Source organism: Melospiza georgiana, chromosome 18, assembly GCF_028018845.1.
Source record: "Melospiza georgiana isolate bMelGeo1 chromosome 18, bMelGeo1.pri, whole genome shotgun sequence".
NCBI lineage: Eukaryota > Metazoa > Chordata > Aves > Passeriformes > Passerellidae > Melospiza > Melospiza georgiana.
This window is the reverse complement of record NC_080447.1, coordinates 11,514,235-11,534,020: the sequence shown is the minus strand read 5'-3', so window position 1 is coordinate 11,534,020 and position 19,786 is coordinate 11,514,235. Positions and strand designations below refer to the sequence as shown.

The 19,786-nt window shown below is 50.8% G+C and overlaps 1 protein-coding gene across 3 annotated transcripts in view; it reads right to left on the bottom strand.

The window, feature by feature from the left end:
- The window catches only part of GGT1 (gamma-glutamyltransferase 1), a 44,968-nt gene that overhangs the window by 22,659 nt on the left and 2,523 nt on the right, over positions 1–19,786 (bottom strand). Inside the window, exons 1-2 of one of the 3 annotated variants that reach the window (XM_058036912.1) lie at positions 9,597–9,698; positions 1,538–1,616 (exon numbers count right to left, since the gene is read on the bottom strand). The exons of 1 other annotated variant lie outside the window; for it this stretch is intronic. In XM_058036912.1, coding sequence (XP_057892895.1) covers positions 1,538–1,616; positions 9,597–9,648 — 131 coding nt within the window. In that variant the 5' untranslated portion in view covers positions 9,649–9,698. Of the gene's footprint in view, positions 1–1,537; positions 1,617–9,596; positions 9,699–19,786 lie in introns of those variants that run through there. One more of the 3 variants, XM_058036915.1, reaches the window with a different exon arrangement.

The window sequence follows — 19,786 nt, the reverse complement described above, 5'->3', positions numbered from 1 at the left end:
ACAGAATGATAGGGAAAGAAGAGGAATCCAAGATCTGTGGATTTCAGCCACTTCTTAGACCTTGACTCCTCTGATGAGCACCACCTGCCAGAGGGACATGGACTGAAGTAAGAATTTCTCATCTTCAGGGACCCCATGAAATCTGCCTTCCCGTGTTTGTGTAGCTCTGACCTCTCTGGTTGTTTTGGGAGCCTTTCCTGTGTCAGCTTGCCAAAACAGCACTTCTCTTATCAGCAATCCTTGTCATTTATGCCACCTGCAAAACTAGGGTCAAATTGACACTCAGGCCAATGACCCTGCACCAACCTTTCTACAGACCCTTATAACCCAAAAAGGAGCATCAGCTTGGGTGGAAGATAATACCTTCAAAGGTCCTATCAGCTTGGGTGATGGACAGTACCTTCAAAGGGTTGGATGGGCCATGCAGAGGTGAGATGTCTTCCCCAGTGATGGGACTGAGATCCCAGCTCACCAGACTTCCAGGTCCTTGCTCTCATCTCAGCCTGTCAGAAGCCCCAATCCTTGAAGCCACCAGTCCATCAGACCCTGCCAAGCCACAGCAGCTCCTCACAGGGTGGCCCAGCAGCTGCTCAGGGAGCTTGGACAGAGACCCTGCTGCCTTTGCTGCCTTTGCTAACTGAGCCGAGCCAAAAGCAACACAGCAGATCAGGTCCTGTCCATCCTTGCAAGGGACAAACACTTGCTCTCCAAACCTGAGCCTGCGGGCTTGTGAAATAAAGGCAGCCTTTAATGAAATAGGATTAACGAGCTGGAGAGGTACGCAATAAAGGGGAAGAAACAACTCCTCTATTTCACGCCCCAGTCCAACCAATATGCAGATGCCAAGATAAAACCAGCTGTTTACTCACTACTTTAAAAGCTCTGCAGCTCACCTTCAGCCAGTGACATCAAAGGAAGGCTCTTCTGCCTGGTTCTCCTGCCCCTTATTCCTCAAGAGTTCCCAGGAGCCAAAAACAGGACCGGTCACACAGAGCTGAGTGGCAGCAAGGCTTCATATATGGGAGTGGTCAGGAGGGGAGGGTGATGTAATGAAGCCCTATCTTTGAGCAGTAAAGGCTTGCCACCCTTCCCCCTCCCTGTCCCTGGAGGATTGCTGCCTCGCAGGGCAAGATGAGAACAGAGTGGTCCAGCGCCTTCCGCGCCGAACTTTCTCACGGCAAAGGGAACAGTGCGCAGGGTGGGGAGCAAAGATCAGACTGGAATGGAGACAATACTCTGATTTTAGGTAGTCCCAGGAGTGAATCTGTGCTGGCAGAGTTGTTTCTTTTCTTCACGCATCAAACAATTCTCTGCCAAGTTGCTGGTTTTCCCTGGCAAAAGTCCTGACAGGGAGGACATTGTCTGCATTAGAGCACCGGTGACCCCATACCCATCCTGGCAGAGAAAATCCCATTCCTACACTCTTCCAAGGTGGCTGATGGTGGAGCACTGCCCAGCTCCATGGCCAAAAGGGCTGAGAGATTTATAGAGGAGAAGAAATGTGCATCCCATAAATGGTGGTGTCTTGGACACTGACCTGGGAAGAGGCACATCAGTCTTGGACACTGCCTTGAGAGGCACATCCTCCCCTTCTCCATCAGAGGAAATCTTGAACCCTGTGAATGGAGAGGAAATCTCTCAAGGATGTGCCACTGCTGTCCAAAGGGAAAATAGTCATTTTTGACTTCCTTCATTTCAGTTTTGTTGACCACTCACTGTTGGAATGTTGGGGGACACAAGACAAATGATGGACTTTGGACCTCGTTAAGATAAGAGATTTGATAACAGGATGCCTTGGCAAAAGCAAACGGAACTTTTAAAATTAGACCTGGATTGCAAGAAGATTAAATCAGACAGGTTTACCAGGAAAAGAAAATCCCTTTAAACTCTGCAAGCAAGAGATGTTGTTATATGCATAAGTTTGTGTATGTGATTTTAACCAATCATTGCAGTGCACATTACCAGTCTCCCTGCAATAGTACATAAGTGTATCCCAGAATGAAATTGGATTCTGATCACCAAGTCAGCCTCCCCATCTCTCTCCACCACCACCAACTCACTGCAGGGCTTGTTTGACCGTGAAGAGCCACTCAGGCATTAGGATGAGTCTTGTCTAATTCAAAGGTTGGGTAGGTCAGTGATTGCTGAATAAACAATCAGCAATCAGTTGGGTAGGTCTGTGATTGCTGTATAAAGGGAGAGTCCAGGGCTAACAAGAAGTTTCTGTGTGCTCTCAGATGAGGCAATTGGGAAAGGCAGGAGCCAGTCCAAAGTGGAATTCACAGAGTTACTGTCCTCTACCAGGAACTGCACCAAGATCCACAGGATCAGGCAACAGCAGCCAAACAAACGCCACCAGTTCTGAGAACCAAAACCTCATTCTGACAGGAGCCTCTGAGGGTAATTCTCAGATTTGGGTGGGGAAGGCAGATCTGGGAATGAAGATCTGGGAATGAAGAAGATCTGGGAATGACCCTTGCCAGAAGGGCTGCTTGTGCAATGCCCAGTGAACTGAACTGGAGCAGAGCTGTGCCTTTACCTGTTCACAGGTCACTTTTACAGCCAGAGATGTCCCCTGTGCACACAACACTGTGCCATCTCAAGCAAAGGAGCCCCTTACAGCCCTGCAAGGAGCACATCACAGTCTGGGTCTCTCTTACCCCCTGGAATGGGTCTGCTTTGGTGGTGTCAAGGGACCTGAAAGCAGATACACAACGAGATTTTTTCAGATCCAGGATAAACTAGCTCTGTCTTACAGATGTAAGATGTGCTCTACTATATTTGCCCTCTTCTGCAAATTACATAATCTCAATAAACTACTCCATCTTGCTCTGTTGTTTTGGGGAGAGCCTGGCTTTGGAGCTATTGGCAATGAAACATAAATAATTAACATTGAGGTGTTCTGCTATCATTATCCAAACAGGAATCTGACCCTTTTCAGTACAACCTCAACTGCAGCAGACCCCATCCATCCCAAGGAAAGCCCCCCACTTGCTCAAGGTGCAGCATGGTTTTTACACCATTGTTTGGAGACAACCTAAACACGCTGGGTGGGTGACAAAGTAAACTCTACCCAAACTGTGAACACAAAGAGGAAGAACAGAGTCAGAATAGGTCTCTTCCCTTATTTTTCCAATGATTCTCATGGTAAGAGACAGAGACACAGGGGAGACTGTGCAAAGCTGCTCCAAAATATGAACCTCCAGTACTTGCTGCACCTACAAGATCTCCAAACTCTATAACTAGTCCAGACTGCTGAATTCTTACCACCATCACCACAAAAAATTCACTACTTAACAGCATTTTAAGGCTACTCTCAGGGCCAGGGAGCCTTACAAGCCCACATGATAAAAGCATTCATATCCCCACTTCAGAGGCAGAAAAACAGAGACAATCTTGCCCAGGGCTTCAGAGAAGGTCAGTGCCTGGGCTGGAATAAGGAATCTTTCCCCAGATCCCTTAACCATGTTCCTAGACATCACCTCTCTTCCCTGTCAATGCCTGATATTTACAGTAAATCCAGAGGCAGCTGAAGTGAGAGCGGAGCTGACACTGATCTGCTCCAGGGGATGTTGGGCTCAGTGTTCCTCAGGGCTTTGGGCTCTCCTCCACTGGAAACAGGAAATCAATGAAAGGTGAAGGCAGCACCCTCCATCTCCTTGGGAAAAATGACAGATTAGATTGCAACAGAGGTGCTGGGGGAAGGACAAAGTGTTTGTACTTAATGGAAAACTTGCAGATTGTCACAGAAAGTTTCTGGGTAACTAATCACTGTTAAAGTCTAACCCAAGCAAGAGGGCTCTAAAACCAGAAGAACACAGACTTCAGCAGCAAGAGCCAAGGTCCACTTTCCATTCTGCTTAAGGATCAATAGGACTTGGAGATGTGAGGCTCAGAAGTTATTCCTGGACATGAATGAACACTGACCCACAGAGATCTGAGTGTGCAGCCCACCCAAGCTTTGCCTTGTGGGAGCTGTGCTCCTCAGGAAGCCCCACAGCTCCTTGTTCCTTTCTCAGGAACTTCTGCTGAAGGATCAGCTCCACTGCTCTTGGAGCAACAAATGAAACCTCTCAGCATCAAATCCAGCACGTCCTGGTAAGGCAGAATCTGTCCTGGGCTCCCTCAGTGTGGCAAGATTTCACTGGGACCCCTGGCAGGGTCAGGGTTAGGGATGGGCACAGCAGCAGCGCAGCCACCCCCAAACCTGCCCTCCCCCTTGTCACCCTGCTGCCCCAGCACTGCAGGGCCCCTGGCTCACACAGGGGTGGGAATCAGCCCAGCCCAGAGCCTCTGGTGGCTGTGAGGGAAGGAATCCCACTGAGGCCCTGGGAAACTGTGGATAAAGCTCTGGTTTGCGCTGAGTGGCCATGCACATCCTGGCTACACTACTGCCAGGCTTCAGAGGGCAAACCTGCCTTGGGAATGAGCACCCAAAGCAAGAGTCCCGTGGATCTTTACACTGGGAGCCCTTTCCCTGCTGTGGGCAGGTGAGGAGGGTGCTCAGCAGACACACAAACAGCTCAAACAGCACTGCACAGCAAAGGTGCACACCATGCAAGACAGCTCACGCCCTAAATAAAAATCTGGACATACAACTCTTTTATTCCTGTGGTTGTCAGCACTTCAAACTCTCGGGGTTTGCTCTCCATCCTCAGGAAATAAATGATTTTTTTCTTTCTAAAGAAGTCACTCACTGCAGATCCAATTCTGCCCTGGTGCTCCAGGCTCACATTTAGCCCAGCTAAGGCTTGGGCAATACAGCTCATGTCTGGGTGGCCATTTGCAACCCACCAGTTTTGACCTTAGGACAGAAATGCAGAGCACAGGTCAGTGTTGGTGCACACCACGAGCCACAGCCCACCTGTGGGACAGGCTCCTCTCACAGCCACCACAGCAAAGCACTGGGCATGTTCAGCTTCACCAGCCCAGGGCTGCACACCGAAACCACTGGGGGACTGTGGTGTGCAAAAGGGCATCACAAAGCTCCTACAAAAGGAGATTCCTGTCTTGACTGGCCTGAATGCAGAAATCTGGCAGATTTAGTGCTTGCAGCACCTCCTTCTTTGGGCAGAGCATAACACAGGGCAGAGGAAAGGACAGGTGCTCAAACACCCACCAGTCTCCTGTCCCCTCATGCTGCCAGGACAACAGGGCTCACCCCTCACGTACAGATCAGAGAAAAGAATCCCTGCCTGCTTCACCTCCTGCCCGTCCCAGTCTCCTCCAGGGTTTGTTTGTTTAGGTGCTGCCAAGGGCACCAGAAATGGCCATTTGTTTATGAGAGATCACAATACAAACCTCTGCCTCAAAGCACTTGGAACCTGAGCTGGAAAGTGTGAGGGGGCCAGCTGGGCTGGAGGCAGAGCCTGCACCAGAACAGCTCTGGGAACACACCCTGGGCTTTGGGAGGGGCACACAGGCTGCAGGGCTGGACACAGAGGGGCTGGACACACAGGGGATGGACACACAGGGGCTGGACACACAGGGGATGGACACACAGCCCTGCTGGACACACAGGGGATGGATACACAGGGGATGGACACACAGCCCTGCTGGACACACAGGGGATGGATACAGCCCTGCTGGACACACAGCCCTGCTGGACACACAGGGGCTGGACACACAGCCCTGCTGGACACACAGGGGATGGACACACAGCCCTGCTGGACACACAGCCCTGCTGGACACACAGGGGATGGACACACAGCCCTGCTGGACACACAGCCCTGCACAGGAGCTGGACACACAGGGGATGGACACACAGGGGATGGACACACAGCCCTGCACAGGGGCTCAGCAGCTCTCCCCCTCTCTCTCCCCCACACAGGGGCTGCTCAGCCCCTCTGTGCTGGCATGGGGCACATCCTGGTGCTTTCCCACAGCTGTTCCCATTCCCACTGCCACTGGGACCCACAGATGCTCTGCCACGCTCCCCCTGATCCCTGGGGAGGGCTTGGTTTGCTTGCCCAACGTGCCAGGGCTGCATTTAGCTGGCAGAATGGGCCAGTGCCACCTGCATGGCACAGCACAAAGCTGCCCAAACCCCCTCTGTCCACCTGAGCCCCTTGAGCCCCTCAAGAAAGGGCAGAAATGGCAGAGCATGGGATGCCACAGGCAATGCACTCCCAAAGGTCAGGGTGTCTCCCACTACAAACACTGACACCTCCTCAACTTTCAGAGCCACAGCAACCAGGCACAAATGGGCTTTTGCAGGGGTAGAGTGGCCTTCCATGGGAAAGGAGCTCACCTTCCCCTGCAGAGAGAGGCAAAAGGGCTTCCCACAGGCTGGAGCAATGTTCCTACTCTGGGAACATTGTTATATGGAACATGGTTATATTTATAACCATATAAATGGTTATACCCACAGCATCAGGGGCCCAGCCCACAGCTCTGGCCCTCATGCTGTGGGTGTAACCATTTTCTGCTGAGCCTCTGCCTCCCACCTTGTCCCCTCACATTGCCCCACAGCACTGAGGAGGAGGAGGAACACCTTGCATTGAGGTCAGCCTGACGTGCCACAGGGGTTTGGGGGAGCCAGACCTTGGGGTTCAACAGGGCTGCTTCCTTTTGAGAGCTCAAACCTTGGGGTTCAACAGGGCTGATTCCTTTTGAGAGCTCAAACCTTGGGGTTTAACAGGGCTGCTTCCTTGTGAGAGCTCCCACAGAAATGAACCTTGAACTCCAGCAGGGCAGGACGGAATTGTGCAGAGAGAGAAGACTAGATAAAAGAGATTATCCTTTCATAGATATGGATTTTTTTTAAAGAGAGCAGGAAGGAGCAGGAAAGAGAGGCAGGGTCCAGGGCCTGGTCTGCCTGCTCAGATCTGAGGCTCCCACAAAAGCTGGCTGCTCTTGAAAAGGCTTCCTGGCTCCCCCCATGCCACCCTGGCTGCCCCACTGGCCTCTGCCACAGAGATCCCACCAGCCTGGAGCTAATTTGGGCTCCTGGGTGAGAACACAGAAACACAATAGCGACAGGGATGAAAAGCAATGGGGAGGATGACACCCAGGGGACTTATTCTTATCAAAAACCAACAGCATATCAAAGGGCATCTGTGAAGACAGGGAAGAGCCTTTTGTAAAAGGCACAATTGAGGCAAATCCTGCCGTTTTTACATGCTGCAGCTTTTACACTCTCTCAGGAACCCCACGATGTCCCAAAGGGGGACCCTGTGCCAGGCCATGTGCCAGGCATGCGGCACACAGCAGCCACACACCCACAGCACAGTTGCTGCTTGCCCTGTGCATGTGCTTTTTAATTACAGCTTTTATTTGCAAAGCATCTCGTACAACAGAAACGACAAATTGCATTACTCTCAGCTTATTAAAATCACACTCAGATTTTCTCAGCTGCTAATTACAGCCAGGCAGCAGTGTCAGAGTAATTAAAGCTGGGATGGACGTTTGGGGACACAGCTGTCACACACACAGCCCCTTCCTGAGCCCAGCCCTGCCCAGCACAGCCCTGCATGCCACAAGAGAAGATGAAGATGATGATGATGAAGCACAGGGGAGGGGATCCCCCTGCACCAAACCCCCCCAGTTACAGCTGGGCACCCACCCTGACCCTGCTGCAAGGGATTCATGTGGCCTTGGGGTTACAGCACTGAGGCGTGGGGAGTGAAAGGGTTTTCTCCTGTTTCTGGGGCCAAATTATTGTAATAAATCACACTGCCTGTCCAAGTCTCCATTTGCCTTCATGCAAAACAGAGATTTTGGGCTTCCCTGTTAAAATTAAGCAGCTCTGGGAACAAAGCACAGAATGGATTCTTGCTGGTACCCAAGCATTTTAAAGCCTGGCTGTGGCCCACAACAGACCTGGGAGTGGGTTACACAGGGGAAGGTGTGAAACCCCAGAAACTGAGTTCCAGAGAATTGAGAGACAGCAATAAAAGAGTTTGCAGAGCTGTGAGGAGCTGAACCTACTGTGCCTTGGCAGAAGGGCACCCCAGGTGTGCAAACAGCACAGCAAGCACCTGCCCCAGCTCAGGCAGCTCAGAAACAGAGATCACAGGGCACAGGACCAGGCAAGCCTCGGCCAAGGGGGGATTTAACCCCAGCACTGCTTCCTGCTGCCGAGGGGATGCTGAGGAGGGTATCACCCCCAGGAAGACAGAGTGCTAATTAGGGAAGGCAGATAAAGACTGTGTCTCTTTCAAGACGAGTTTCCTTCCCACTGCAATCCTCACAGTTTCGGTGCTCAGCAGGATGTAAACACATCCTTAAATGATTTCCTGGAGCCTGGTTTCAAAGATCAGTCCCTTCAAAAGCAGGAACATGCCAAGATCAATAGCAGAGCCAGGACAGCTCTAAGCAGGCCAGCTCCAAAACCCACCAGGCTTTCCCTACAGCCAGTCCCCTACCAGGTGCTAAGGGGCTCTGATACCTTCTCACAGCTGAAAAGGCTCCCAAGACTTCCTAAGCAATCAGCCTTCCTTAGGCACCAAGGGAAAAATAAAATCAGTAGGAAATGTTACATTTCAGAGGCAGCACAATGTGCCTGTGCAATAAATCCTGGAGAGGCAAAGCCACAGACAGGCTCACAAGGGAAGAGGAGCAGAGCTCACAGATACTGGATGTGATCCCAAGAACAAGGATATGCTCAGTTTAACTGCTAACCCCCTAAAATCACCAACAGGACATCCTGGGAAGCAGCTGTCAGGTGATCATTTTTAATCCAATAAAAGTTACAAGAGAAGAAGGAATGATCAAAACTTCAAGTGGTCAAAGCTCAGTGGGGTGTCCTATGGATGCCAGAGGCAGCATGATCAATATATTTACTTGTGATCCAGTAATGAAATAGTAAAGATAACATATGGATCTAGCAAAAGTTGTGGGAAAGCTTCAAAACTTAAAAACATTTAACATATGGAGTTAGAAAAAGTTGTGGAAAACTTCAAAACTTGAAAACATCTGTGAAACAGGGCAAATAATAGCTGATGAAATTCAATATAGAGAAATATGTAATGCCAGGCTTTGATAAACCAATATGAAGGACAGAAATATATTGATGGGTTTGAGTTAGCAGCTCTTTATACCACAATTAAATCTCTTACAAAGATTTAGGGGGAAAAATGCAGCAAGAAGGAAGCAAGAATTTGTTAGCTCCTGAATCATTGGCTCTTACTTAAAGCTTATAAATGGAACTGGGTCTGTAAAGAGGAAAAGTATTTCTTTGAAAAGGGTAAAGAGGACAGAGGCAGAGTTAAGAATCAAAGCTGGCAAATCAAGCTACAGCCATGGAAACTTTTGAAAAAAAAAATAATAAAAGGAATTTAGCTAAGAAATGACATAACAAAGATTATGCTCAACACACTAAAAAATAAAGTTTTTCCAGTCTAGTGTGCTCACTCAAGTACGGGTAAGTGCAGCGGAGAATTCCAGTCAGAGATGATTACTTTCACCCCTTAAAACACGTGTGCAGCCTTGGCGCACGATGCCTGAGAAGCAGAGGGGTTCCCGGGAGTTTGCAGCCTCCCCGTCCCTGCCCAGAGCCCGGACGGAGCAGCCCTGGCCCGGCCCAGCCCGCCCGCAGCCCCGGCAGAGCCGCAGCCCCGCTCGCCCGGCCCGGCCCGGCCCCGCTCCGCTCCTACCTGGGGCCGCTCTCGGGGCGGGCGCTGCGGCGTCCCGGGGCTCCCGCTCCATCCCGGGAGGGCAGGGCCGGCTCTGGGGCAGCCGGGCCGTGTCCCGCGGCTGAGCCCGGCTCGGTGCCGCTGCTGCCGCCGGGCACTAGATGGCACAGACGGGAGGCGCTGCCGGGGCCGGCGCTGCCGCTGCCCGAGGGCTCCGACACGGGAATGGCATCGGCCATCCCACTGCCCCCTCTGTCACTGCCCGAGGGCTCTGGCACGGGAACGGCATCGGCCATCCCACTGTCCCCTCTGTCACTGCCCGAGGGCTCCGACACGGGAATGGCATCGGCCATCCCATTGTCCCCTCTGTCCCCTCTGTCACTGCCCGAGGGCTCCGACACGGGAATGGCATCGGCCATCCCACTGTCCCCTCTGTCCCCTCTGTCACTGCCCGAGGGCTCTGACACGGGAATGGCATCGGCCATCCCACTGTCCCCTCTGTCACTGCCCGAGGGCTCTGACACGGGAATGGCATCGGCCATCCCACAGGGCACCCCCTCATATCCCATCCTGTCCGGCCAAAGCACCGCCAAGGCTGCGGGGAGGCTGCACAACCCAGCAGGGCTGTGGGGAGGCTGCATAACCCAGCAGGGCTGCAGGGAGGCTGCATAACCCAGCAGGGCTGCGGGGAGGCTGCATAACCCAGCAGGGCTGTGGCATCCGTGCCCCCGCTCCGGGATCTGCTGCTCCTCGCCAAGCTCAGGGCACTGAGTGAACCTGGCTGGGCTCGAACTGTGCCAAAAGGCAGTCAAAACTGAATATATAAACTGAATATATAAACTGAATATAGCTGGTTTGGGCTTAAACTGAATCAAAAGTCAGTCAAAACTGAATATATAAACAGAATATACCTGGTTGGGCTCAAACGGCATCAAAATTTGGTCAAAACTGAATATATAAACTGAATATATAAACTGAATATACCTGGTTGGGCTTAAACTGCATCAAAAGTCAGTAAAAACTGAATATATAAACTGAGTATACCTTGTTTGGGCTTAAACTGCATCAAAAGGCAGTCAAAACTGAATATATAAATTGAATATACTAACTGAATATACCTGGTTTGGCCCAAAGTGCATCAAAAGTCAGTCAAAACTGAATATATAAACTGAATATACAAATTGAATATACCTGGCTTGCTCAAACTGCATCAAAAGTCAGTAAAAACTGAATATATAAAGAGAATATACCTGGTTTGGCTCAAAGTGCATCAAAAGGCAGTCAAAACTGAATATATAAATTGAATATACTAACTGAATATACCTGGTTTGGCTCAAAGTGCATCAAAAGTCAGTCAAAACTGAATTACAAATTGAATATACCTGGTTTGCTCAAACTGCATCAAAAGTCAGTAAAAACTGAATATATAAACTGAATATACCTGGTTTGGCTCAAACTGCATCAAAAGTCGGCCAAAGCTGAATATATAAACTGAATATACCTGGTTTGGCTTAAACTGCATCAAAAGTCGGTCAAAACTGAATATATAAACTGAATATACAAATTGAATACACCTGGTTTGCTCAAACTGCATCAAAAGTCGGCCAAAACTGAATATATAAACTGAATATACCTGGTTTGGCTCAAAGTGCATCAAAAGTCGGCCAAAACTGAATATATAAACTGAATATACCTGGTTTGGCTCAAAGTGCATCAAAAGGAGGGTAACAATCCTCCCTGGGAGGGTCTGTCCTGTTCCACTGTGAGGCTGCCCCTTGGCCATCAGCCCCCAGGACAATGAAATAAATAACACCTGATCCCCGGAGTGTGCAGAGGGGCAGCCAGGGCAGGGACCCCTCAGTGGCCCCAGGCCAGCTCTGAGCAGTGGCACCAGCACCTTTCCTTTGTCCTGTGGGATGATGTGCTGAGGAGGGAAGCCCTTAGTCACTGCTCTCTAAGCATTTGTCACAAGGGAGCTCCTCTAAAGCAGCTCACTCTTCCTCCTGCTTTTCTTCCTTTTCAGCACTGCAATCGCTGAGGCAGGACCTGCACCCCAGAGCCTTCCCAGCCTCATCTTCCTCAATTTCTTTAAGGTGTGGATGGAATTCCTTCCCCATGAACGGCGTGGGCTGACGCGCTGAGGCACGCGAGGGCTCGGCCACACAGAGCTGCTGTGGTCAGCACAGGAAAAGCCAAAGTGCTTTCTGTGGTGACAGAAAAAAGGGATGGCAAGGTGGAGGTTTGCATGTTGGCCTCTGCTGTTGGGCCATTAGAAATTCACTTTATTTCAAAGGTTAACCCAGTTAGTGCCTCTGGTGAGGATCACGGGCTCTGACAGCCTGCCTGGAACGGCTCCATCCATGGCATGTGCAGGGGGGCACTGAGCAGCAAGCTCTGGGCACAGGGAGGGCACAAGTGGCACACATGGGTGTTATCCAAACCAAACCTGAGCCTGGCAAAGCCCAAAAGAGCTTTTGTGCTGAGCAGCTGGGTGATGCCAGGTATTAATGACACAGACCGGTCTCCAAGGAAAAGCCTGTTTGCTTTTCCAGCAGCACTGCCCTTTCCTGTCTGGCTGCTCCTGGCACTGCCCTGCAGTGCACTGGGGCCAGGCACCACCTGGGTCAAACCCACAGGGGGAATCCCTCAGGCTGCTGTAGGTGGGAGCAAAAATTAATTCAGATGCCTGCAGTGTAAAATCCAAATTCATCCATGGCCAAGCAGGGCAGCTTGGCTCGGTGGCTCTTACCTTCTAAAGGCTGGAGTGGGTGGCCCTGGTGAAAAAACCTGGAGAGAGACTCATGCAAGGTCTTGGGGACAGCTCCAGTCCAGGGTCCAGAGGCTGAGAAGAGCAGAACAGCAGAGAAGCCCCTTCCACAGCAGGCTCTCAGTGACAGGCCCGGAGACCTGCTCCTGCTCAGCCACCTCAATCTGAATGCTGGGTCGCTGTGTGCTGCAACCTGCCTCTGAAAGGCTGCTGGGCAGGGAAGGAAATGCTCCAAAAAGGCTTTTATGCCTCAATTCCCACTCCAAGTTCTGCCTCTTTAAACATTTGGGGGATTTTTAGACAAGAAATCTCTTTTTATCTTTGGATATAAATGGAGAAGTATCGCAGACAACTTTTATGAAAAATCTTTTCCTTAGGATTTTTCCTCCTGAGAAGCTGAGAAGCCTCAGGAACAAAATGTAAACATTGATTATCTGCTGCTGTGGAATGCAACAGGTGCATCTGTGATTGACCCATGTTGGTTTGTTTCTAATTAATGGCCAATCACAGTCAGCTGGCTTAGACAGAGAGCCAAGCCACAAACCTTTGTTATGATTCTTTGCTATTCTATTCTTAGCCAGCCTTCTGATGAGAACCTTTTCTTCTATTCTTTTAGCATAGTTTTAATATAATATATATCATAAAATAATAAATCAGCCTTCTGTAACGTGGAGTCAGATCCTCGTCTCTTCCCTCATCCTTGGACCCCTGTGAACACCAGCACAGAGAAAAAACAGTCAAACTGAACAGAAATAAAACCAGCTGGTTGCTTTTCCAGGCCTTCCATGAACTGTAAACACATTTTAAGAAGTGCTGAGATCTTTGCAGAACATGAGAGTCTTTGTCAGGGAGGCCATCTCCTCAGCAGAAGGATGTTTGATGATGTGAAGGATGTATCTAATGTGTCGTGTGCTGGCTGGACTGGCTTCCCTGTGCCAGAGCCAGTGATGGGGAGCACTGAGCACCCCTCAAACCAGCCAGCAGCACTTCCATGCTCTGTGTCTGCTCAGCCTGGCCTCCATGCCTGGTCCATCCACTCCCCCTGGGCCTGTGGTTGCCCTCAGTGGTTTAGAGCTGCTTGCTAAGATGCTTAGAGCCCGCATAATCTGTGCACTTAGTGGTTTCAAATTCCAAAAGAAGCTTAGCAGCACCAGGTGCTGCCTTCAGCCTCTCCTGCAGGGGCTTAGGATGGTTTAATTCTTTTATGAAGCCATAACTCCAGCCCTTAGCTTTCAAATGAGGAGCTGCTAAGCCAGGTTTTCCAAAAGCTCTTCAGAAATATTTTCATGAGACACACACAAACAAAAATAAAGGGGATTCCAGAGGGATGTGGTATAAGATCAGACATTTCTGCCTCTTAAAAGCTGGAAGTGCCAGAGCCCCATGGCAAGGTGTATTTTAAGTCCTTGCAAGGCTTTCTTCCAATGTTTCTCCTGTCTTAGATCAGCTTCTCCTGTCCCCTCCTTCCTCTGGAGGGCCTTGTGTGTCTGCCAGGGAAAGCAGAGGGCTGGGAAGGACAGAAAAGGTGTCTGGCAAGCAGGCATAAACAGTGTCTGGAAAGCTGTGGAGAGGTGCAAAAGGTGGAAGGAAGAGAGGGGAAGTGTGAGCCTGGGGCAGAATGAGTGAGAAGAGCCAGCGCTTGCCACCCTGTGCAAGCCCCCGCAGTGTCACAGACATCTTTTATGGAAAATCCTTTCCTTAGGATTTTTTCCTCCTGAGAAGCTGAGAAGCCTCAGGAACAAAATGTAAACAATGGTTATCTGCTGCTGTGGAATGCAACAGGTGCATCTGGGATTGGTCTCATGTGGTTGTTTCTAATTAATGGCCAATCACAGTCAGCTGGCTCGGACAGAGAGCTGAGCCACAAACCTTTGTTATCATTCCTGCTGATTCCGTTCTTAGCCAGCCTTCTGATGAAATCCTTTCTTCTATTCTTTTAGTATAGTTTTAATGTAATATATATATCATAAAATAATAAATCAGCCTTCTGTAACATGGAGTCAGATCCTCGTCTCTTCCCTCATCCTCGGACCCCTGTGAGCACCATCACAGCCACAGGGCTGGAAGATGCACCCCACAATGCAGGTATGTGATTCCCTTGCTGCCTGGGACAGGGGGCTCTGGCCAGCCCCAGGGCTCCCAGAGCAGTGAGGAACATCTCTGGTGGTGCTTCCAGCCCTGCCTTGCTGCCAGGCACCACAGCCACTGCAGCAGCTCAGAGCAGGGCTGTCAGTCCAAACCTCACAGCATCTTCACAGCCCACCTTAATTTAATCAAGAGAAAATGAATCTAAATGAAATGGATGCAGTGTGCTCCCAGAATGGAGGTAACAGAAATCCTCCAGGCATCTGAGCTCCCAAACTGATTGACTGTGAAAGCAGCAGAAGCGCCGAATTCCCCTGTGCTGAGAAGTCAAGGAAATGCCATGTGTCACTAGAGCAGACTGGTGACCTTCCCTGTGCTCACAATTTCACTGTAACAGGTTGTTAATATTCTCTATGCAGGCAATAAACAGCCCAGCAAATCTGCTTTTATGGGCACTGCAAGAACTTGATTAATTTGTGCAATAATGAGCAGACCAGTGTCCATAATTACATAGCAGAACTCTGTCCTTTTGAATACCCATCACTGCCTCAGACCCAGAACACCACCAAGGGCCTCGTGGGCTGCAAAGAGAGCCTCAGCTGCAAGAAACAAAAAGTTTAAGACCTAATGAATGTTACATGGGTTATTGCTGCCATTCCTCCATCAAATACAGAGCCCCAGCAGTGACTGCCTGAGTGCAGCTGGTGCCACCAGCACTGATGCTGCAGGAAATCCCTAAAGCCCAGCTGATGCTGTGTTCATCTTGTATCTCCTCATCTCCACGTGCTCTGCAGTTTCAGGAAAGAAATCCCCCTATTGGTTGTTATTAAGAGGAATTCTCCCTCAAAACTGCACTGTCATGGACAGATGGATCTTCTGCAGGTCTGCTGCTTCGTTCAGTCCAGAGCTTGCAGGTATTTGGGATATGGAGCTCCCACATGAAAAGCTCATGGCCAAACCAAGTGCATTTGCCCCTAGACACAGTGGAATTAATTCTGGAGCCTGCACTAGCTCTTTGTGCATGCATTTCCCCAGAGCTGCAGCTCCCTTCCCAGCAGGAGCCTTGGCTTTGAGGGATCTGCCAGCAAGCTCAGAGCCACGAGAAACAACAACTTGGGAGCTCAGACAAGCTGGTTTGCAGGCAAACAAAAGCTGAAGCTGTGAAAGTGTGAAGCAGTCAATGCAGCGTCTGGCAGCACAGCCTCACCTCCGCCTTAATCCTCTTTCCCTTCTTAAACTCTAAATTAATCAATTACACCTCCAGCCCAGCCAAATCAGTCAGAAATGTAACCTCCATCATACACAAGGCAAACATAATTAGGATTGTCGTTGGAAGCCAGCTTGACCAGCATACAAATGAGAGCAGCCCCGTGACGGGCAGGGACTTTGGGACTGGGGACACAGCCCGGCTGTGCCGGGGAAGGGCAGCTCCAGCAGGGACTGCCATGGCACTGGCACTGGCACTGCACAGATGGGCATGGGGAAAGGGCAGCAGGGACTGCCCTGGCACTGGCACTGGCACTGGCACTGGCACTGCAGAGATGGGCATGGAGAAAGGGCAGCAACTCCAGCAGAGACTGCCATGGCACTGGCACTGGCACTGGCACAGATGGGCATGGGGAAAGGGCAGCAGGGACTGCCATGGCACTGGCACTGGCACTGCACAGATGGGCATGGGGAAAGGGCAGTGGGCACTTCCATGACACTGGCACTGCAGAGATGGGAATGGGGAAAGGACAGCAGGGACTGCCATGGCACTGGCACTGGCACTGGCACTGGCACTGGCACTGGCACTGGCACTGGCACTGGCACTGCAGAGATGGGCATGGGGAAAGGGCAGCAGCTCCAGCAGGGACTGCCATGGCACTGGCGCTGCACAGTTGGGCATGGGGAAAGAGCAGTGGGCACTTCCATGGCACTGGCACTGGCACTGGCACTGGCACTGGCACTGGCACTGGCACTGCACAGATGGGCATGGGGAAAGGGCAGCAGCCCCAGCAGGGACTGCCATGGCACTGGCACTGCAGAGATGGGCATGGGGAAAGGGCAGCAGCCCCAGCAGGGACTGCCATGGCACTGGCACTGCACACAGGGGCCAGGGCACATCAGGCAGTGCCCACTCCAGGCAGCCCCTTTGGCCATGCCAGGGAGGAAGCCACAACCCTCCCCAGGCACAGATGGGAGCCCCAAGTCCCAGCCCAGCTGCACAGGCTGCAGACCCTGCAGGGATGGACAACACGGAAATCCCAGGCCATGACTGCTAGTGTGGATTCATAAATGGGGTGAGCAATGTTTATCTCCTCCTCAGCCTAATGGGAAACTGAGTCACAGGGGCCAAGTGACAGCAAGAGCAAGGCTGCAGTGTTCAATAAAAGCATCAGCTCAAGCTTGAGCACAATCAAAAACATCCAAGAGAGTGCTGGCAGCCAGAGCAAGATCACAAACCCAGCGTGCTCACAGGCAGCTCCAGGGTGCAGCTGCAGCCCCGTGGCTGTCCCTCTGCAGCAGGGCTAGAGGAGAGGCAGGGACTTGGTTAAGGATGAAATGGTTTCTGAACAAGTCCAGCACTCCTCAATTTGGGAAGCAAAAACCTGAGAGGGGGCACAGCAGGGGTTTATCTGAGAGTGACTTGGAGAAAATGAAAGAGGAATGACTGCCTGCTGCCTCTTCCAATATTTAAGCTACAAAAGCATCAAATGAAAACAGTGAGTGACAGATTCAGAACAAAGTAAATATTTCTTCACACAGCTGAACAGTGCCATAAGTTGCTGTGGATACCCAAAATTTTCTCAGGCTCAAAAATGGGTTTAGGAAAAACTTGAAAATCCTATTAAATGCAGAGATCCACATCTCAGAAAATTCCTGAACTACAGATGGCTGATGGTAAGGAGAGTACCCAGCAACATACTGACCTACATCCCCCTGGTTTTATCCTCCTTGCTGGACATCCTCTATTAACCATTGCTAATTGAGGATCCCAGGGGAAAGAGACCTGTGGTCTGATCCTGTACTGAACCTTTACAGTTGTTCTTCTGTCCTGGCACTGATCTGAGCTCTCCCCACTTACCTGAAAGACAAGGAACTGGAACATTCCCATTCCTGGGCATTGGGTGACAAGGAGATGTGCTCATAGCACAGAATTTGAGTGAATAGAGAAAGGATCTCTGCTTTCTCTTTTTCCCATTTCTCGTGTTAGGAGCAATTTTTGGTAAAATTAACTCAGTCATGCTGCACCCAGCTAGATGCAGTTGGCAGCACCGTGTACCCCGCATTCAGTTTAGAAACAAGATCACATCCTTCTGAGAGGTGCTAAAATACCCACGGGGATGGGATTTCCAAGTCTCAAACCCACAGCTTGTGGTCCTTGTGAGAAACCCCAGCTCCCACTCTGTTGTACCAAACCAGCTCTTGAGCTGATCTATCTCTGTGTAAAGTTTGTGGGTGCCCTTGGCACTGCAGCAGAGATGAGAGGAAGGTGGGACACTCCTGTAGATTGGTATCTCCAGGGTTTTGCATGCTGGCTCACTCTCTCCTAGGGCTGCATTAGGACCAGAGGATGCAGACTGACAGAAGAGTCCACTCTTTGCAAGCAGACTCCTGCCTCCTCCCCTTGCTGACCACCTCAGCTATGGAAGTACATGCCCTCCCTGCCGTGTGCCCTGTGGAGGCACACACAGCTAGGGCAGGATTATCTCAGCCTCCTGAGGGCTGCTGGCCAGGCATTCTCCTTCGGGGAAGCCAAGTGGAGCACGGCTGTGTTTCCCATTAGCTCCCATTATCCGTCCTATTGTGGTGCTCCCGGTGCTAAAGCACAGCCGGGAGACAGCTGGGCTGCCCTGCAATTGTTTGTTTGTTAAGAGGATTTGCTCCGTGGCAGGATATTGCCAAGGCACATGCAGAGGAGGGGTGTCCTGGTAACAGTGCCATCCTCTGGGCCACTGGTGTGCCCTGCTTCTCCCACTGCCTCAGGACAGCCCACCTGGTTGCACCCCGGTAGGAGTAAACTGCACGTTGTGTTTCCTCCTGACTCTCAGAGATAAGGGGTGAGACAAGTGAGCCACACAAAGCCATTCTGCTCATGAACTGATGCTCTGGTTCCACATCCTCTATTGCTGCTGCTCCTTTCAGCAGCACTCAGAAGCATGGATTTATGGCAGCCTGTCCAGCTGCCAAACAGCAGGGAAAGGCCATTGTGCGCCCCTCCTTTGTCACTTTACTTTTTGTCCTTCCCTTTGCTCCCAGTGACAATCCTGCAGCTGTAGCACTGCACCCCATATGAGCGATTTTCTCTCTCAAAGCTCTCTGACCAGATCCACAAGTCCTTACTCAGCATCTACTCCCTCCAAATGGGATTAGTTTGAGTCAGGCTCAGCCATATCTCAAGATCTGTTGATGCTAATTTCCCTCATGCAGGTGCTCAGAGCAGGGAGGGGACAAATGGGCAGATGGACAGTCAGGGCTTTTGTCTGGTCAGCTGAGGAAAATTCTGAGAAGGGCCTTCAGAATCTGACCTGCCATGGTTAGAGGGTGGCACAGACAAAAATTAATGCATTGGCCAGGCTGCTTTAGAGTCCAGCCCCTTTTTGTCTCTGTCTCTTCAAGCCAGACAGGGATCACCAGCAGAGTATCTGAAGGAGGCTCTCATGATGCAAAGCACCCACACCTCCATCCCCATTCATGGCTCAGAGGAAGGCTGAGGAGGAAAATGATCCTTGCAGGCTCTGTATCACAAAAAGCCATGGCCATCCCCATTCCCCCAGAGTGAGAGCCCAGTAGCCACAACATTCTTCCACAGATGCACTGGATGATGCTTGTCCATGGATGCACAAGGCAGTGGGAACCCCAGGTTGTTCCCATAGCTGTGTGCCCTCACATTCCAGCTCCCCCTGCTCTGCATGCAGCACTCACAGCCTGCTGGGCTCACTGTGCTGATAGTCCTGATAGAAGCCAGCTCATGGCTCTAATTCCCTAAAGCAGGGCAGGCTGAGCCACTGGTTGTGCTGGGAGCACGACTGAGCTGCCTGCAAGATCTTGGTGGCTGGAGATGGGATCCAGGCTTTGTTTATTCCCATCCCGTTGGATGGCAGTGATTTTGTCTGAGAAAGAGCATGTGCTATACTTGCTGTGCACTGCTGGAGGAGGGAAGGATGCACACAAGGAAAACAGTTCTACCCACAGCAGGTGAGGAACAGTGCCAGCATCGTACTATCAGTTGCAGATGACGGGTGGTGGGCAAAATTCCTGCCACTTTCTAGATTAGTAAGACACCTCCTCTGGGTCCAACAGCAGACTGATAGAAAACACAGCCCACAGAAGCATTCCCTGCAGATGGTGTGCTTTGAACTACTATTAATCTAGA